Source organism: Pelophylax lessonae, assembly GCF_965119305.1.
Source record: "Pelophylax lessonae genome assembly, chromosome: 1".
In the NCBI taxonomy this organism is placed as follows: domain Eukaryota; kingdom Metazoa; phylum Chordata; class Amphibia; order Anura; family Ranidae; genus Pelophylax; species Pelophylax lessonae.
The window spans coordinates 301,166,114-301,187,040 of NC_138768.1; the positions used below are offsets into that span (position 1 = coordinate 301,166,114).

The following is a 20,927-nucleotide window of genomic DNA, read 5'->3' on the forward strand; positions in this document are numbered from 1 at the left end:
ATTCGGCCGAAAATAGCAAAAAAAGCACTTTCGGTGTTCGGCCGAATAAGTAAAAAGGCCGAATAAATTTGTGCCGAACAATAGGGCTGAACGATGGTCGATATGATATCGACTATCGTTCTGTGGCCGTAGGCGATATTCATATCGCCGAGGTCACGATATTTACATAGGCAGGAGGAAGGGACTCGGAGGAGGACAGGAGGACTCACAGACTTCCGTGTTAGGCAGGGAAAGCCGGGACACTTCAGCGGTGAGCATACATACATTACTCACCCGTGCACTGCAGCCCGCCCCACACATTCAGTGAGTCTTACTCTCCGCCCTAGTTTTTTTCAATGGCACATTCAGGGAGCCAATCACGCCGTGATTGGTTCGCTGTGCAGCTAATCGCGGCGTGATTGGCTCCCTGAATGTGCCATTGAAAAAACTAGGGAGGAGAGTAAGACTCACTGAATGTGTGGGGCGGGCTGTGGTGCACGAGTGAGTAATGTATGTATGCGGCTGTGCTCCTTTCCAGGCTCCTGCTAGTCCACCTCCAGCCTCCTACTACCACCACTATGAGAGACTGTCTGTCACTGAATAATCTGATCGAGTCCACACTGACACTGACTGACTGTCACTAAGTAATTGATGTTACCATATTAACCCTGACCTGCCCAGTGCCCTGTATCTGCAATTAAAATTTACAAGGCTGCCTGCATGCTTCCTGATTTCCATTCCCAGCATCCTTCCCAATCCCTACAGTGTCACTAACATTAACCCTATGGTACAAGGCTGCAGTGTGCACTGAATCCCATTCCCTACAGTAACATTTAGGGAGAGAGAGACATGAGAGGACAAGAGAGAGAGAGACATGAGAGAGAGAGAGAAAGACATGAGGACAAGAGAGAGAGAGAGACACGAGAGGACAAAAAATTGGCAAAATAAATGGAAAAAATGCGAAACACCGCATTCGGTATTCGGCCTTCGGCCAAGCATTTCATTATTATTTGGCTTCGGCCAAGAATTTCATTTCGGTGCATCCCTAATAAATAGTAATTTAAAGGGGACCTGCAAGGGGTGTCTGTCAGGGAGCCTCCTGTTAAATCATGCTCCTGAACAGAGTAGTCTTTAAGCCAGATCCCACTTGTTAATCAAAGTAGCATCTTTGTTTCACCGAACAAGTCTTGGATTAGTCCTGACAGTGCCCCTAAGAAGGGGTACAGACAGGATAGATTACGATTGCTAGATGATTTAGACAGTCAATCTTGCTAACCTACTGATTTCACAGGTTTTTCGGATTTCATCTTCAAAGTTCCACTCCAGATAGGTCCTGCATCTGAAGCAGAGAAGGCAGAGACTTTGGAGGGACAAACCTGCTGATCAGCCTCTTGTTTCAAGATATCTGCAATGCATCACTCCTAATGGAGTGGGGGTAAAACACGCTGCAAGCCTGGCATTTGGCAGGAAGATCTTGCAGGCAGTGGTCCCACTCTAAGGTAGGCATGTGGTTACTTTATTATCCTCTCATGTGTTGCCGTACTGGAAGGTGAGAGGAGGAAACCGTCCGTTAGACTTACCGGTAACAGTGTTTCTACGAACCTTCCAGGACGGCAGGCCTACTTCCCGCCCTGTTAAAAGGGTGAGGAAAGAATGTAAACAATAGGTGGTAAGTACCTAAGTGATTGTACATCCCTTGTGAATCGGTTGGAGAACAATTTTTTTTTTTACAACTGAGGGACAAAGGGAAGGGTGGGGCCTTTTAACAGCTGTGAACTGATTGTGTTTTCTGTAGGATGGAGCCTCTCCTCTCTCATGTGTTGCCGTCCTGGAAGGTTTGTAGAAATGGATGTTTTTATTTATTTTTTTTTTTTTTTGGTCTAGGTTCACCTGTGTGTTTCTGGTTTTCTTAACCACTTTCTGCATGAAATTGTAGACTCAAAATACTAAGCGAAAGAAACTGCATATGGATATTTTTATTTGGTACCAGCTTGTACATATGCATGGGCAAATGAGAACTGTCTGGTGTTACTATAAGAGACCTGAAAATGCTGTAATGTGATTTTCTCTTGGTATTTTATATCTATAGGAAAAATAATTCCAAATGTCTGGTGCACTGTAAAATGGGAGTTAGCCGCTCAGCTTCTACAGTCATTGCTTATGCCATGAAAGAGTATGGCTGGTCCATGGAGAATGCATATAGTTATGTCAAACAAAGGCGCAGTGTCGCAAGGCCAAATGCTGGTTTCATGCGTCAGCTCTTGGAGTATGAGGGAATCCTTGATGCCAGGTAACGTACCATAATTTCCTAGAAGAAAGGTTGGAACAGGATATTTAATCTCATATTGTTTGCCATCACTGCTGCTAAAGAGTACAACTGTTATTATTATTATTACCCTTCCCCCTCCACAGCCATGATAGGCCAAGCTCTGGAGTCGCTGACCTATAGGGCAACTCCACTTTTGTGTGGGGAAAAAAAATATAGCATATACAATTGCGAAGCACGTCTTATTGTAATTTAATAATATTAAAAAGTACCTTTGATTTTCAATCTGCAGTTCTGTAATTTTCTGTAAAATGCAATGCAATATGGCTACCTTGAGGTGTTCTGTACAGAGATGGTGTACAGCACGCCCCCCAGAAGTGTAATTTTTTGCTTGCGTGATTGGCTCACTGATTTTCCCAGTAGTCTGCACTATGTACATTGCAGGGATTTTTTAAAAACTTAGTTGCAGATTCCTGACTTTTTTTCTAAAGAAATTGCTGCTTTTTTTCTGTGTCCATGTGCAGAGTGACTCTGTGTATAGAAGTGGTTTCATAGTTCACAATCAGTTGCTGCACATGCAGGTCTGTAATGAGGAATTTGGCAGCGTCTGCATCCCTTTTAGATGTGATTTCCCTTTGGGAGTATCTCACCAAAAATTACATTTTTGTTGCAAGTGATGCTCAAAATCTGATTTGTATTTTCTTCTGAATCTGACTATCTTCTGGGAAAATCAGTAAGCCAATCACTCAAGCAGGAAATTACATTTTTATCAGCATTCTATACATCATCTCTACAGAACACCTCCAGGTAGCCATATTGCATTGCATTTATATACAGTATCTCACAAAAGAGAGCACACCCCTCACATTTTTTGTAACTATTTTAATATATCTTAAATGTGACAACACTGAGGAAATGACACTTTGCTACAATGTAAAGTAGTGAGTGTACCGCTTGTAGAACAGTGTAAATGTGCTGTCCCCTCAAAATAACGCAATACGTAGCCATTATTGTCTTAACCGCTGGCAACAAAAATGAGTACACCCCTAAGTGAAAAGTTTCCAAATTGGGCCCAAAGTGTCAATATTCTGTGTGGCCACCATTATTTTCCAGCACTGCCTTAACCCTCATGGGCATGGATTTCACCAGAGCTTCACAGGTTGTCACTGGAGTCCTCTTCCACTCCTCCATGACGACATCATGGAGCTCGGGGATGTTAAGAGACCTTCCTCCACCTTCTATTTGAGGATACCCCATTGATGTTCAAAAAGGTTTGTCTGGAGACATGCTTAGGCAGTCCGTCACCTTTACCCTCAGCTTCTTTAGCAAGGCAGTGGTCGTCTTGGAGGTGTGTTTGGGGTTGTTATGCTGGAATAATGCCCTGCGGTCAAGTCCCTGAAGGGAGGAGATCATGCTCCGCTTCAGTATGTCACAGTACATGTTGGCATTCATGGTTCCCTCAATTAACTGTAGCTCATTGTCTTTGTACTCCTCACCTGGTTGCCGCCACACATGCTTGACACCATCTGAACCAAATAAGTTAATCTTGGTCTCATCAGACCACAAGACATGGTTCCAGTAATCCATATCCTTAAGGCCCGTACACACGTACCGATTTTTGGCCGTAAAGATTCGGCCGGCGGCCGATTGTAGGCTTGTTAGTATGATACAGCCGACAGTGCACTTTCGGCCGAAAAGAATCTGTCGTGCAAGCATTAAAATTTTTGTTGGCCAACACCAGAACGGCCGATTGTTCGCCAGTCAGTACAGAATTCGGCCGACAATCAGCAAATTTGCAAGACTGGGCATGCTCAGAAAAGAAAAAAAGACCAGGAAAGTTAACCATCACATGACATCACTTCTGCAGTCGGCTATTGTTGGCCGACAAAATTAGTGTGTAGTCTTTTGCAGTTTTCAACAGACACGACAGCCCTGGACAAAATACGGCCGATCGTTCGGCCGACAATCGGTACGTGTGTACGGGGCTAAAGTCTGCTTGTCTTCAGCAAACTGTTTGCGGGCTTTCTTGTGCATCATCTTTAGAAGAGGCTTCCTTGTGGGAAGACAGCCATGCAGACCATTTTAATGCAGTGTGCGGTGTATGGTCTGAGCACTGACAGGCTGACCCTTTTACCTCTCCAGCAATGCTGGCAGCACTCATATGTCTATTTCCCAAAGACAACTTCTGGATATGAAGCTGAGCTTGTGCACTCAGCTTCTTTGGTCAACCATGGCGAGGCCTGTTCAGAGTGGAACCTGTCCTGTTAAACCGCTGTATCGTTTTGGCCACCGTGCTGCAGCTCAGTTTTAGGGTCTTGGCAATCTTCTTATAGCCTAGGCCAGGGGTGTTGAACTCAGTTTCATCGCGGGCCACATCAGCATTAGGGTTGCCCTTAAAGGGCCGGTTATATCTGTAAGATAAGATGTCCAGAGCACCCCCCGCCCCCTTACACCCTTACATGAGATGTCAAGAGCTCCCCCCCACCATCAAAAGTCAAGAGTCACCCGTCCTTCCTTACATCACAATGCACCCCTTACCTTGTGCTGCTGCTAGGAAGATGATTCAGGTGGATCTGGGAAGAATTAAAGTACAGGGTCTGCAGGAGGAACAGAGGAGGGTTGGAGTCAGCTTCCAGAGTCTGCTGAATGCTGAGACCCGGGGGGGGGGTGCAGAGACAAAAGGTTGTGGTGCGGCTGTACAGAGAGGTGCAGGATCTGTAGGAGGCAGGGGAGGACTGGGGCAGGGGCGCAATATCCCCCTGGGCCACTCTGATGTCCTGTAAAAAGACTGCACTGCTTCTGCCACAGACATACCTAAAGGATTCTTGGTGAAGAGAAGTGAAAAGTCTCTGCCACTGACCTACTGAGTGCAGGATGAAGACCAGGACAAAGCCCAGACCCCCCCAGCATGGATGATGTAAACTGTGTCTGAGCAGAGGCCGGTTCCATGCCCCACTGGAGACTGTCCTCCCCTGGCCAGCCCCAACCGAGCTGTCCCAGCTCCCCACACCGCCCCCTGCTGGCTAGGTTGGGAACTCGGATTTAGCCTGGGGGTGAGTAGAGAGTACCTGGAGCAGAGCTTTAGCGTGGAATTGGGGTCAGGATGAGGACAGAAAGAGGGAGAGTGGGAAGGGGGGGGGGGCTGAGTCGCTGAACCATGGGCCTCTGGTTTGTACTTGCCCCCTGGGCTGAAAGTTGCCAGTCTGCCCCTGGTAGGAGGACTTCTGCCCTCCTCTCTGCTTTAGGCTTCTGAGAAAGGGGATGGGGTGGGTAAAGATGAGCCTTTCTGCAGCTGCACAGAGAACTGCGGTATCTGGCAAAGGAGTTCTGTCCTCTCTGCTGCCAACTACTGAGACAATGTGAGTGCAGAGACAAGGGGGGTGCTGCAGGAGAGGTGCGAGGGCCACATGAAATGGCCCACGGGCCTTATGTTTGACCCCTGTGGCCTAGGCCATCTTTATGTAGAGCAACAATTTCTTTTTTTCAGGTCCTCAGAGTTCTTTGGCATGAGGTGCCATGCTGAACTTCCAGTGACCAGTATGAGAGAGTGAGAGGGATAAAAACAATGTTAACACACCTGCTCTCTATTCACACTTGAGACCTTGTAACACTAACGAGTCACATGACACCGGGGAGGGAAAATGGCTAATTGGGCCCAGTTTGCACATTTTCACTTAGGGGTGTACTCACTTTTGTTGCCAGGAGTTTAGACAATAATGGCTGTGTTGAGTTATTTTGAGGGGACAGCATTTTTACACTGTTATACAATCTGTACACTCAACTCATCCACAACGCCTCAAAAGAAGAAAAATCTTTACCAAGTACAAAAACATCTTTGTGTTGCTTATACTGTTCATTAAGCAGGTGGGCAGGAAGGCATCTGAAATGCATGCTATATGTGTGTCTTGACAAAGGAAATGTACATTTATCATCTGTACTTGGTTTTTTTTTTTTTACTGGGCTTTAACCACTTAAGCCCTGGAAGATTTTACCCCCATTCCGACCAGGGGGTATTTTGCGATTCGGCACTGCGTGACTTTAACGGACAATTGCGCGGTCGTGCGATGCTGTATCTAAATGAATTTAGCGTCCTTTTTTTTCCGCAAACAGAGCTTTCTTTTGGTGGTATTTGATCACCTGTGCGATTTTTTTGATCACGCGCTATAAACAAAAAAAGAGCGTCAATTTTGCAAAAATAGCAATATTTTTCACATTTTTTTTATATGAAATTCCCCCCAAAAAAATGTTGTTTTTTTTTTTTAACGCGTAATGGCGGCGATCTGCGTTTTTTTTTTTTTTTTTTTTTGCGGTACTGCGAAATTGCGGCAGACAGATCGGACCCTTGACTGACATTTTTGACACTTTTGGGGTTACCAGTGACATTACTACAGTAATCAGTGCTATACATATGCACTTTTACTGTAAAAATACACTGGTAGTGAAGGGGTTAACTTTATTTGAGAGGGAGGGGCTGTGTGTGTGTCCCTAGGGCCGTGATTCTTACTGTGATTGGCTGTGGCTTCAGATGTATGAAGAGTGATCAACGGTTCTACATAGTAGAACCGTATGATCATCCTTCATACATCGGGGAGAATGACAGGCAGCTTGTTTACACAAGCCGCCTGACTTTCTCCCTCTCTCCCGACGATCGCAGAGTGACCGGCGGACATCGGGTCCGCCGGTCACACGCGCGGGGGGTGCGTGACCGCGCCTCCGGGGGCGCGCGCTCGCTCCCTAGACCCTCACAGGCTAGCGACGTAGACCTACGTCGATTTGCCTGTGAGGGGCTGACTGCCGACGTAGATCTACGTTAGGCAGTCGGCAAGTGGTTAAAGTGATTGTTAGGCCCCGTTCACATTGCCGCGATCCGACTTCCCGGGGTGACCTCCGAGGTCGCGTTGCGAGCAGCGCGCTGCGACCTCGGAGCGGCCGGCACGGACTTCATAACATTGAAGTCTATGACGGTCGCTCCGGGTCGCCCCAAAGAAGCTCCGGACCCTTTTTCTAAGTCGGAGTGACTTGTGTCGCTCCTATTAGAACGGGTCTGCAGCTTCCCTATGGAAGGCGACATGACGCCGTTGCTGTGTCTCAGCCATTGAGGAGGGACCAGTGATTACAATCAGTAACCTTCTTTTTTTTCTTTTTTTTTTTTTTTTTTTTCTTTTTTAATATTTTTATTTAATTTTCTTTTAGTAAACAGCGACACAACAAATTGTGGAGGCAACAGGTGGAGCAAGGAACTCCTTCTGCTGATTTAGAGGCCATCTTTCCAACAAAGTTTCAGGCCAATAATCTGGAGGCTGAGCAAGAATACAGAATAAATGATGACATGAATCCAATTTTGTCTGAAAAAAGATGTTTTAGGCACCTTACTCATGAACTAATGGAGTCACCAAATGTGGAGCTTGAGGTGGATGAGCTAGAGAAAGATGCTCTTCTAGGAGAGGCCCCTTTTCCAGAGCCATACTGCACAATTAAAGCCAAAGAGAAAAGTGATTTTAATATCAGGACATGGGAAGTGAAAAAGAAGTTGCATTTTGAAGGCACCTATACCTCCCCAAATTTTGAAGATGAACAGAAATCAACAGAATATGTCAGTAAGAAACGGGTGGCTTCCTCAGAATGCAACGAAGAGGAGCTGCGAGTGAACAATGAGTTCTATAATTGCAGCAGCAAGCGAAGTTGCCCGAAAGACAGTGAGGTAAGAACTTTTTTTTTATGGACTATCAATGGCTTTATATTCTGTAACATTTAACCATTGTAGAAACCAGTCAGTTGGATTTATCTCAGTGCACAATGTATTTAGTCGTATCAATGGTTTGGTTCTGACCAAAACTTTTTTTGCTTTTAATGTCTGAACTAAAGGGAGGAGTTCGAACAGTTTTCCACAATATGAGTTGAAATTACTGGTGTAGGCCAGATGACACTGGAGGGACCGAGCGCCTAATTCGGCCTCTTTACACAATTTTGCCAGTGAGTATTTAAAGAATAACAAAAGGCAAAACGTTTTTTCTTGGATAGAAGGAAGATGGATTAGAACACCTGTCAGTTTTTATTTCTGTCTGTGCCCCCATTAAAGAAAACCCCCCCTCTCTATTTGTCCTTTTTTACCATTATAATTGAAAGTGAAAGTAAAACAAAATCCCAAATTTTGGGTTATGGAACAGAAGGTGAAGGTAAATCTCCCCAATGGGACAAAGATGGCAAAACTACACTCTACAGTGCTTATAACCCTCCCTTTCTCTATTTAAAATGAAAAAAAAAGGTTTGCCTATAGCTCTACTTTAAGGCTAAATTCACATGTAGGCATTTTGGGGCTTTTTTCTGCTCTAGGATCAGCTCAAAAAATGTCCAACAAGACAAATCCTATTCATTTCAATGTTCCCTGTTCACATCTGAGCGTTTTGACGTTTTAAGCAAAACGCCCAACGCTCAAAAAAGTACATGAGCTTCTTTTTGGGCAGATTACAGGTGTTTTTATTTTTTTCCATTGGTCACGTGTCAATCTAAAAACGCCTGAAAAAACACCCATAAAAACGCCTAAAGAATGCCTGTAAATAGCAACGCCAAGATGTTAACGTAGTCAGAGACTAAGAAGTATTAAGGGTTAATATATCTGCATTTGTTTTCACATAGTTTAACTAGAATTTATATTCAGAGGTAACGCAAAGATTGTACACAAGAACCCATTAGCAGCAGACTTTTGTATAGTTTTTCTTCTAAGTACTCAGTCCCAGTTCACACTTGTGCGATGCGGGAAGGCTGCGAATACGCAGCCTGTTCCCGCATCGCAAACGCACCCCTGGCAGTTCACACTGCCATATGCAATACGCAGGGGGGGTCAATGAAATGTTAATGACACCTCCAGTTTGATCGCATATCGCAGTGTGATCCGACAGTTCGCACAGGATCGGATCGCACAAGTGTGAACCACTGTGCGATCCGATCCTGATGCGGCTGGAAAAAAGGGTCATGTGCAGATACAGTGCGAATTCAGCCATACAAAGTGTATGGCTGAATTCGCATCCGCACCTCCGATCGCATGTAATGAAGGAGCAGTGCGCTCCGAATTACATGCGATCGGCGCACTCGCAGGAATGTGAACCGGCCCTTAAAAACGAAACCAATCTAAAAGCATTTTAGCTATGGTGGGTTACATTTTTTTACTCAGAAATAGATCCCCTGTAACATTTCCCCTTTGGTTTACTTTAAGTCTAGCAACATTTTCACAGGGGTCGTTTATTTTATTTTAATAAACTCATGGCATCTAGGTCATGGTACTTATTTTAATTGTTCTAATCTTGCTCACTAAGCATAATACGCCCTTATTTGTCACCCAATATGACTTGGCAAGATTGTCAAATGTATAGAATTTCTGACTTATGTAGAATATGGCACTATAGGCCTTTTACAGGAAATGTGCACTTTTTTCTCTCTCCTAATGTGTTTCTCTAGACTTATCCCAGGTATTGAGGTCTTAGGGTTCTATATTGTTTTCCTGGTTACCAGTGCTTCCCTTTTTTTTTCTTTAAAAAGGTTTGACTTTCAAATGTGTTTTATTGAAAGAAGAAAGAAATGATCTTTACAAACAAGGAAAAGACATACAGAGAAACACAATCACAATATAAAGAAATTATCTTTACAAACAAGGCAAAGACTTACAGAGAAACACAATCGCAATAAAATTTTGTGTAGTCAGTTGGCAAAAAAATGCTTCATAAAGTTGATCATGTGACGAAATCCAGGACAGTCAACCAATGGTCCCAGACTTCTAATACCCTATAAGAAACTCCTATACTTGCATACAGAGTTAACTTCTTGACACCATGCTTGAAGTGTAGGAGGGAGTGCCTGCATCCATTGATGTGCAATAAGTTTCCTGGCAATAAAGAATATTTGCTGTTAAAAATTATCTCAAACTTGTCTTCCTCTGGGTTTGGGAGGAGACCTAACAGACATAACCGGGAGTCAACTGTCAGAGGTGATTGAACCACTTGTATCCAGTAGTCGTGTATAACCGGGCATTCCCATAGTAAATGGGGAAAAAGGTACCCTGGAGATCTAAAGCCTAGGGAGACACTTGTTTAAATTAGAGATGCATCGAAACTTTGGTGGCTGAAACATAGCTGAAAATGGTGTCGAGAGAAAAAGGTACTGATAATGGTGCAGAAAACACACTAAAAGTCAAATATATATTATATATATATATTATATATATGATTCTGCAATGTCACAAGATTTATTTCCGTCCAGTGTTGCAAATCTTGTATTGATGATGGGAGAGTCGGACCACTGCGCAAAGCCTTCTCCAGCACATCCCAAAGATTTTTAATGGGGTTAAGTTCTGGACTCTGTGGTGGCCAATCCATGTTTGAACATGTCTCATGCTCCCTGAACCACTCTTTCACAATTTAAACCTTATGAATCCTGGCATTGTCATCTTGGAATATGCCCGTGCCATCAGGGAAGAAAAAAATCAATTGATGGAATAACCTGGTCATTCAGTATATTCAGGTAGTCAGCTGACCTCATTCTTTGAGCACCTGCAGTAACCATCCAATAGGATAGTTACTGCATGCTTAGTATAATTAGTTGCTTAGTTAACCACTTGCCTTCAGTGCACTTTCACCCCCTTCCTGCCCAGGCCAATTTTCAGCTTTCAGCGCTCTCACACTTTGAATCACAATTGCGTGGTCGTGCAACACTGTACCCATATGAAATTTTTATAATTTTTTTCACACAAATAGAGCTTTCTTTTGGTGGTATTTAATCACCTCTGGGTTTATTATTTCTTACAAAAAGAAAAAAGACAATGTTTTGAAAAAAAGTTTTTCTTATTTTCTGTGAGTAAATTTTGAAAATAAATACATTTTTCTCTTACGTCCTCCGACAGTCGCCGCCTCTTCATATTCGTCACATATGGGGTATTAGACTTTGCTCCGAAGGAGTAGCTAGGCAACAGAATATGTTAACAATAAAGCTTTAACATATCCCACCCTCAAGGGGTGGTCCCCTCAGTCAATACCCTCCTACTTCCTGCAACCATATCTCAGTTTTAATGTCTAGCTTGTCAGGAGTGGCTGGCTCTCTCTGTGCTGGGACTTTCTGTCCCAGACTCTTTCTTCTTTTTAATATTTTGTTTGAGTTTTCTCTCTATCTTTACTTAGCTGTTAATATTGTCAGCATTAGTTAGTTCTTCGGACGAAGAGGATCATGCGGACTGGGTCTCGGGCTGATCCCCCTGGTCGCAGGTCGTGGGTCAGTGGCTTCCCAGTCTGCCATCGAGCGTTCAGCCAGGTAACGCTCCTGGCACAGTGAACGACCCATCCCTGTTCGGTGCAGGGATGATTGGTGAGGTGGCTACCTCACCGGACGCTGTGCGGTTTCTTAACCTCCATTGTGTGCGTCTTGAATTGCGACTCTCCCTGCCTCATGTGCAGCGGCTTGTTCGCCTGTGCGGGTTCCCCACGCCATGTGAGGTAAGTGTATTTATGTGGGGACCTGTCTGTCTGGGGGGGTCTCAGTCTGGGACTGTGTAACCTGCCTTTAATCACACTGCTTGTCTCCCTATCTCTCGGCTGCATGCTGTGGGCTGCAAGGGGGGGGGGGGAGCTGTATGACACTGTGTGTGTCAGGCTGGGCAGTGTGAGAAGCTGTGTGCTGTGGGGCATGTTTTTTCTTGGCATGTTTGGGCATATACAGCGATCGCTGCGGCGATCTAACATGTATCCTTATGTTGGGATGTAATGTGTGTGTTTTTATGCACTGTGGAGCGGCGTTTTACCGGCGCCCGCTCCGGCCGCATGGTTAACATGCACGGCGGCCATTTTCTTGTAGCCTCCATAGGCTTACATAGAGCGCCCTGGCAGCATCACTTCCTCTTTCCAGGAACACCGATCGAGGCAGCAGCAGCAGCGGGGTCTCCTCAGGTTTTATCCTTCTGTTCTTGCTATCCATTGCCTGTATTCAGTTTGTATATTCCCTGTGGGGGTCTCATTGTGCCTGAGTGTGGTGCGGTGGGCTGCGCTTGCCGCGCTTGCTAAAAGGGGGCAGTTAACCCTTGGTTGTCTGGCATTACAGGGGCAATGGATTCTCAGGAGGGCAAGTTTCCTACAGTATTGGTGGAAAGCCAGGGGACCGCTGTTTCCCCCCCAGGGGGGGATTTAGCCACTATTGTGGCTGGCCTTGCTGCCCAGGTGCAAATGCTGGTGGCTGCTCAATCTACTAAACGGCCCAGAGTTGCTCTGTCCTCTGATTCTGAGGGTGAAGGTGATGGGGCTGTTCTGGCAGGGACCTCCTTATCGGGGTCCCGCTCCTCTCTTGATCTAGTGGGGTCTGAGGTAGAGGCTGAAGTTGAGGGGGTTGATAATTCTCCCCCTGGCTCGCCTGAAGAGCTTGCAATCATGGATGAGTTGATTGCTTCCATTAAGCAGACGCTACGTTTGCAAGACGAAGTGTGTCCCCCCGCTGCCTTGGCGGCTTATGGGACGCAGAGGAAACGCAGGACGCCGCAGGTTTTTCCCTGCAATGCTGATTTTCAGCGCGCTGTTAAGGATCAATGGCGCGATCTGCGCAAGCCTTTTGCGGTACCAAGTAAATTCAAGCTGCGTTATCCTTTCTCGCCTGCCACTGATGAACGGTGGTGTGTGCCTCCGCCAGTGGATCATGCAATTGCGGTTTTGAACAAAGCCACTGCGATTCCTGCAGAGGGTTCCCCTGTTTTCCGTGATGCCACAGATAGGAGACTGGAGTCTCTTGCCCGTCATACTTATTCTGTTACGGGTTCTATGCTTAAGGCTCTGTTTGCTTCTCTCATGGCGGCCCAGGCGATCGCAAGTTGGACGCAGATGCTTAGGCGCGTCCTAGTGGCCGATTCGGCCTCGGCGGCGACCCTGGATATGGTGGATCAGATCCACCAGGGTGTCATGTATCTGTGTGATGCGGACCTGGACCTGATTCCGTTGGCTGCACGTGTGCACAGCGTGGCGGTGTTGTCTCGCCGCCTGGTTTGGTTGAAATGTTGGTCGGTGGACCAATCTTCCCGTAAGACCTTAGCCAATCTGCCTTATGATGGGTCTCGCCTTTTTGGGGAGTCCCTGGATGTGTTGATTAAGGGGATCACCGGGGGTAAGAGCACTCTCTTGCCCCATTTCCCCAAGGCTAAGGGGGCTTCTGGGAAGAAGCATGCTAATTTTCGGCCCCCTCAGGGGTCCTTTCGTGCCTTTCGGCCGCACTACAAGGGCAAACCGTTCAAAGGCCAAGGCTCTCAGAAGAAGCCCTGGTCTGGGAAACAGAAGTCCGGCCAATCCGGACCTGCAGCCCATAACAGTTCGGCCTGAAGGGGCGCCCTCACCCAGTTTTGGGGTGGGGGGACGCTTGCTCGGTTTTCTTCAGCCCTGGTTGGCCCGTGTGCGGGACAGATGGGTTCTGGAAATCGTTCGATCCGGTTACAAGATCGAGTTTCTCTCTCGGCCAGAGAGCAGATTTTTTCCCTCAAATCTTCAACTGTCTCCAGAGCGCCTGCGGGATCTGCACCTGGCGGTGCGGGACCTAAGGGCTCAGGGAGTGGTGGTTCCGGTGCCTCATCGGGACAGATTTCGGGGGTTTTATTCCAATCTGTTCACCGTGCCCAGGAAGGAGGGCAAGGTTCGTCCGATTCTGGGCTTGAAGGCTCTGAACCGCTCTGTGCGGGTTCGCAAGTTCCGCATGGAATCCCTGCGCTCGGTGGTGGCTGCCCTCGTTCCGGGGGAATTCATGGCCTCCATCGATTTGAAGGATGCGTACCTTCACATCCCAATATTCGAGGGTCATCAGAGATACCTTCGATTTGCCATTGCGGAGGATCACTACCAGTTCGCGGCGTTGCCCTTTGGTCTCGCCTCGGCTCCGCGGGTCTTCACCAAGGTGCTTGCACCGGTTCTGGCATTATTGAGGGCCCAGGGCATTTCTGTCCTGGGGTATCTGGACGACATTCTGGTTCGGTCTGCGACCAGTCAGGGTCTGGAGGAGGACCTGTCTGTCACTATGCAAACTCTGCAGGAGTTTGGTTGGACGATAAATGTTCCAAAGTCGACACTGAGTCCGTCGGTTCATCTCCCCTATCTGGGAATGATACTGGACTCGGTGCAGGCGAAGGTCTTCCTGCCGGAAGACAAACTCAGGACTCTTCAGGAGGAAGTCAGGTCCCTCAGGGACGTTCCGCACTCGTCTCTGCGGACGTGTATGAGATGTCTGGGATTGATGGTCTCGGCCTTCGAGGCGATTCCTTTCGCGCAGTTTCACACGCGGGGTCTCCAAGCGGAGATCCTGTCCAGGTGGGACGGGCGACCTCAATCCCTGGATCTTCAGATCTCGTTGAGTCATCGCACCAGGGAAAACCTTCTGTGGTGGCTCCAGTCCCCGTTGGTGTCCGGGGGCAAGTCGTTTCGTCCGATCTCGTGGACGGTAATCACCACGGATGCCAGCCTGTCGGGCTGGGGTGGTGTTCTGGGCGTTCTGTCCGCCCAGGGGACCTGGTCGGAGGGGGAGTCTTCCCTCCCGATCAACATTCTGGAATTGCGTGCGATAAGGCTCTGTCTTCATCGCTGGACGGACCGACTGCAGGGCTGCCCGGTTCGGGTGCAGACGGACAATGCCACGGCGGTGGCCTACATCAACCACCAAGGGGGCACCAGGAGTGCCCGAGCGGCTCGAGAAGTGGCCGACATTCTATCTTGGGCCGAGACTCATGTCCCGGCGATAACGGCGGTTCACATTCCGGGAGTGGAGAACTGGCAGGCGGACTATCTGAGTCGCCAGACCCTGGATTAGGGATGCACCGAAATGAAAATTTTGGGCCGAAACCGAAACCGAAAATGCAGGATGCCCTTGGCCGAAAACCGAAACCGAAACCGAAAATGACTTTTTCCCCCAAAAAAATTTGAAATGGATAGAACAGGGACATAAACCAAAAACAGGCAGCGACGTACACCTACACCTGTCGCTGCCACCCTGTCACAGTATATGTACTGTGATGGGTTGGCAAGAGGTTAATTTAATTACCAATGGTATTTGTATTATGAGGCATGAGGGGTTAATGTATTGTCACTGCTGGTCACTCATCTATTAGTGACTGACCAGTGGCAGGTAATTAACCCCTTTGTGCTGCATTAGTGCAACCAGTGTTAATTAACACTGACACTGGTTGCACTAATGCAGCACAAAAGGGGTTAATTAACTGCCACTGGTCAGTCACTAATAGATGAGTGACCAGCAGTGACAATACATTAACCCCTCATGCCTCATAATACTAATAGCATTGGTAAGCTGCCTCAGCTCCCCTCCCCCCTCCCCCACTGCCTCAGCGTCCTCCTCCTCGGGTGTCCTCTCCTGCATTCAAAAGTCCCGCCTCTGGCCGGCGGCACCGCCTCTCAATGATGTCCCTACTACTCTGTGCATTATGAATGGACATACTAGGCGGGGGGCGGGGCGAGCGGCCGCTATAGAGAGAACTATTGTGATCCTTCACTGTCAGCTCCTCACGTCTATGTATGAATGAGAACTGAACTGAGCTGACACCGGGCGGGGGGGCGGGCGGAGCGGCCGCTATTAGCTGTGACTATGTGAGAGCTTCTCTTCCTTGTCAGCGGAGATACGTGCCTGTCAGGGAAGTGAAGCTCTCACATAGTCACAGCTAATAGCGGCCGCTCCGCCCGCCCCCCCGCCCGGTGTCAGCTCAGTTCAGTTCTCATTCATACATAGACGTGAGGAGCTGACAGTGAAGGATCACAATAGTTCTCTCTATAGCGGCCGCTCGCCCCGCCCCCCGCCTAGTATGTCCATTCATAATGCACAGAGTAGTAGGGACATTATTAAGAGGCGGACGGCCGGCCAGAGGCGGGACTTTTGAAACCTGCCCTGCGCTGCGCTGCGCCCTCCTCCTTCCCCACGGCGGCCATTTTTATTTTCGGCACTGTTAACCCATTATCGGCCGAAATGAGAGAGGCTCATTTTCGGCCGATAATTTCGGTGGCCGAAATTTCGGTGCATCCCTACCCTGGATCAGGGGGAATGGTCTCTCCACCCGGCTGTCTTCCAGATGTTGTGCGCGAAGTGGGGTCTTCCAGATGTGGACCTGTTCGCGTCTCGCCTCAACTACAAGGTGAAGAGGTTCGTGGCAAGGACGCGCGACCCTCGGGCAGACGCGTCGGACGCGTTAGTGGCCCCGTGGCATCAGTACAGGCTGATGTACGCGTTTCCACCGATTCAGTTGCTGTCCAGGTTCCTTCGCAGGTTACACTCGGAACGCAGCACGGTGCTTCTTGTGGCACCGGACTGGCCTCGCCGGTCCTGGTACGCAGACCTCGTGAATCTGGCGGTCGACGCCCCTTGGCGTCTGCCTCTTCGAGACGATCTACTGTCTCAAGGACCGATTTACCATCCTGCTTTACAGTCGCTGGCTTTGACGGCCTGGCTGTTGAGACCGAGGTCCTGAAGGAGAAGGGTCTCTCTCCAGAGGTCGTTCATACTTTGATCAACGCGAGGAAGTCTTCCTCGGGGAAGGTTTATTACCGTACTTGGAAGGCCTATTTTGCCTGGTGTGAGTCCAGGGGGTTTTCACCCCGCACGTACTCGGTTTCCCGTGTGCTGTCTTTCCTCCAGACGGGTGTCGATCAGCGTTTGGCGCTGGCTACGATAAAGGGTCAGGTATCTGCGCTGGCCGTTCTGTTTCAACGTCCCGTGGCTTCCAACTCCTTGGTTGGCACCTTTATTCAGGGTGTGCGGCATCTGGTTCCTCCTAGGAGGGATCCTTTGCCCCCGTGGGACTTGAATCTCGTTCTGTCTGTGTTACAACGTGCTCCTTTTGAACAGATCAGGGAGATCTCGTTGTCTATGTTGTCCAAAAAGGTCGCCTTTTTGGTGGCGATCACTTCGGCTCGCAGAGTGTCGGAGCTGGCGGCTTTGTCCTGCAAGTCTCCGTACCTGGTTGTTCATTTGGATAAGGTGGTCTTGCGACCTAATCCTTCTTTTCTGCCGAAACGAGTTTCGGAATTCCATCTTAACGAGGATATTGTTTTGCCTTCGTTGTGCACGAAGCCTAAACATCCAAAGGAGATGAGATTGCACTCTCTGGATGTTGTTCGGGCGATAAGGGTTTACCTTAAATCGACTGAGTCTTTTCGTAAGACGGACTCCTTGTTTGTTCTTCCAGAGGGTCCTCGGAAGGGCATGGCGGCTTCGGCCTCTACCATCGCCAAATGGATCAGGCAGACCATTGAACAGGCCTATGCCTTGCAGGGGAAGGTTCCCCCTGTGCCTGTGAAGGCGCACTCTACTAGATCTCGGAGTACGTCTTGGGCCTGCCGTCATGGGGCTTCTGTAGCCCAGGTGTGTAAGGCGGCGACTTGGTCGACCGTGCACACTTTCACAAAATTCTACAAAGTAGATGTTCAGGCATCGGCGGATGCTTCCTTTGGCCGCAAGGTTCTTAGTGCGGCTGTTCCCTAGGGTCCCTTGTTGGGGACTCCTGGCTGTTGGGATAGTTTTTTGTATCCCCTGGGTTTTTTGTCTTTTCCTGGGTTGTTGCTCCTGTTGAGCACTTATTTTTGCTGTTGCCCAGCTGGTTTCCTTCCTTTGGTAAGGTTCCTTTCTTTGATGTGGAGACTGCGTTGCCTTTCGGCGCGGATGCGTTTCCCACCCCTCATGTTTGCACTGCTTTGGGACGTCCCCATATGTGACGAATATGAAGAGGCGGCGACTGTCGGAGGACGTAAGAGAAAACGGAATTTTTGTAAAATCTTACCTGTAAAATTCCTTTCTCTGAGTCCTCCGACAGTCGCCGCCCCCGCCCCTCTTTTGGGGTTTGAATGTATACTCTACTGCTATTCCACTAAAACTGAGATATGGTTGCAGGAAGTAGGAGGGTATTGACTGAGGGGACCACCCCTTGAGGGTGGGATATGTTAAAGCTTTATTGTTAACATATTCTGTTGCCTAGCTACTCCTTCGGAGCAAAGTCTAATACCCCATATGTGACGAATATGAAGAGGCGGCGACTGTCGGAGGACTCAGAGAAAGGAATTTTACAGGTAAGATTTTACAAAAATTCCGTTTTCTCCTTCACTGATGTGCGCTGATGAGGCGGCACTAATGAGGTGACACTTATGGGCACTGATGAGGTACTAATATGCCGCACTGAGAGGTGGCACTCATGGGCACTGAGAGGTGGCACTGATTGGCAGCACCATCAGTGCCCACAATCAGTGTCCATAGTGCTGCCAGTCAGTGCCAATCAGTGCCTAGATGAGCAGGCACTGATGGGCACTGACTGGCAGCACTATGAGCACTGATGGCGGGCAGTAATTGGCACTTTATTTACATTTTGTGTAATCGGGGCACTGATGATCAGTGCCCTGATTACATGTATTTGTCTCTCCTGTGAGGAGAAGCCGCTGATCGGCTCTCTTCGCCTTACACACTGACAGTGTGAGGCGAGGAGAGCCAAATAACAGCACTTCCTCATTTACATGTGACCGGCTGTGATTGGACACAGCCGATTACATGGGTAAAGTCATGTCATTGACTCTTTACCGAGATCGGGATTGCGCCATGTCCTAGCAACACAGCGCGGTCACGATCACTGCTCCGCGCTCCCCCGGGGGCGCGCGAGAGAGGCTGTTCTGGTGCACCATCCTATGACGGCATCTCAGGATGATGGCTACACCGCTCCGCCGTCATTTGACGGTGGGCGGGTAGTAAGTGGTTAATTTAAGACCAAGCCTATTTTTGACATTGTTTACAAACTAAAATCGTTTTTTTTTTTTACTAGAAAACTACTTAGAACTCCCAAACATTATGTATATATTTTTAAGCAGAGACCCTAGAGAATAAAATGGAGATCGTTGCAATATTTTTTATCACACCGTATTTGCGCAGCTGTCTTCCAAACGCAATTTTTTGGGGGAAAAAAAAATCACTTTTTTTAATTAAAAAATAAGAAATCAGTAAAGCTAGCCCAAGTTTTTTGCATAATGTGAAAGAATATGTTCTGCTGAGTAAATAGATACCCAACATTTAATGCTTCAAAATTGTGCACGCTCGCGCAATGGCGAAAAACTTTGGTACTTAAAATCCCCGTAGGTGACACTTTAAAAATTTCTACCGGTTTCCAGCTTACAGAGGTTCCACCTTTCTCTGTGAAGGTGCATTCTACTAGGGCGCTGAGTGCTTCTTGGGCTTTTCGCCATCAGGCGTCAGTAATGCAAGTTTGCAAGGCGGCAACTTGGTCGTCTGTGCACATGTTCACAAAATACTACAAGGTAGATATGTTGGCATCTTTAGATGCTTCTTTTGGCCACAAGGTTTGCAGGCTTCTGTTTAAAAGAGAATTTCTTCTCTTTGAGGGTGTATGTTGTTTCCAGGTGAGCTCAAGTTGTTCCTGGTTGAGTTCCATGTTACCTGGTTGGCTTAGCCTTTGGGAATTATGTTCTTTTCCTGCGTTTTCCCACCCCTCATGTTAATACTGCTTTGGGACATCCCAATGGTTACGAAGAATATGGAACTGCGTCTGTCAATGGAACAATAGAGAGAACTGGATTTTTGACTTACTGTAAAATTCTTTTCTCTGAAGTTCATTGACAGACACAGCACCCGCCCCTCTATATATGATTTTGGTTGGGGTTTTTTTCTTCTGACACTGCTTGCAACAAAACTGAATGCCTATAGCAGAGTGAGTGGGTGTATACCCCCAGGGACTTCCCCATAGGCGTGTAAAAGATTTTTCCTGCCTAGTGTCCTACTCCTGTAGGGGGCAGCATAACCCAATGGTTAAGAATATGGAGCTGCGTCTGTCAATGAACTTCAGAGAAAAGGATTTTAAGTAAAAAATCCAGTTTTTCGGTTTTGCCACAAACATTTTTCATTCGATGCAGCTCTACTTTAAATGCATCAGGTATTTTTCGACCCAGTCCTCATCACCCACATCCATCCTGCATCCATCTTGTCTTTTAAAAATGTATCAACACTTTTGTTGTCATTCATGCTCTCTGCATATACTGTATGGGAGAAACGTTATCAAACCTTGAGCAGAGAAAATCTTGCCCAGGTGTGCATGGCATCTAATCGGCTTCCATCTTCAGCTTGTTCAGTTTAAGCTTTAAAAATGAAGGCTAGAAGCTGATTGGTTGCCATGCACAGGTGCTCCAGATTCTGGCTGTTCCAGTCTTGGTAAATTCCCTTCTATGGGTCATTCTGATATACTATCCCTAGGCTACCATGTCTGATTCTACATTTAAACTTGCAATTAAATCTTTTTATTTTCTTCAAATCGTTTCCAATATGCTACCTCACAGCGTTTTCTCACCCACTTGTGTTAAACACCATGTTTCAGATCCATATGTTACAGTTGGTCTAATTAAAGCTTTATAAAGTTGCATTTCTCTAGTTTTGGATTGTACAGTGTATTTTATTTGTATATCTCATTTTCTTCTTGCTTTAGGCAACATTCACCTGGCAGTGCTAAACCTGCATTTATCTGCAATTAGAGGACATTTGTCTATGCACATAAATGCAGGTAATGATTTTTAAATGGTGCCATTCAAAGTGAACATTTACCTGTGTTAGTGATACAAAAGTTAAATCTCTTTCGTTCATCAACGGACATAGCGCTCCATAAATCATAACTACTGGGTTATATTGCCTCCTC

General features: G+C 47.3%; 1 protein-coding gene across 2 annotated transcripts in view; it reads left to right on the forward strand.

The window, feature by feature from the left end:
• SSH1 (slingshot protein phosphatase 1) overlaps nt 1–20,927 on the forward strand; it is a 188,242-nt gene that overhangs the window by 126,716 nt on the left and 40,599 nt on the right. For both annotated transcript variants that reach the window (XM_082273831.1, XM_082273832.1), the window contains 2 exons: nt 2,069–2,269; nt 7,439–7,946. In XM_082273831.1, coding sequence (XP_082129957.1) covers nt 2,069–2,269; nt 7,439–7,946 — 709 coding nt within the window. The remainder of the gene's footprint in view (nt 1–2,068; nt 2,270–7,438; nt 7,947–20,927) is intronic.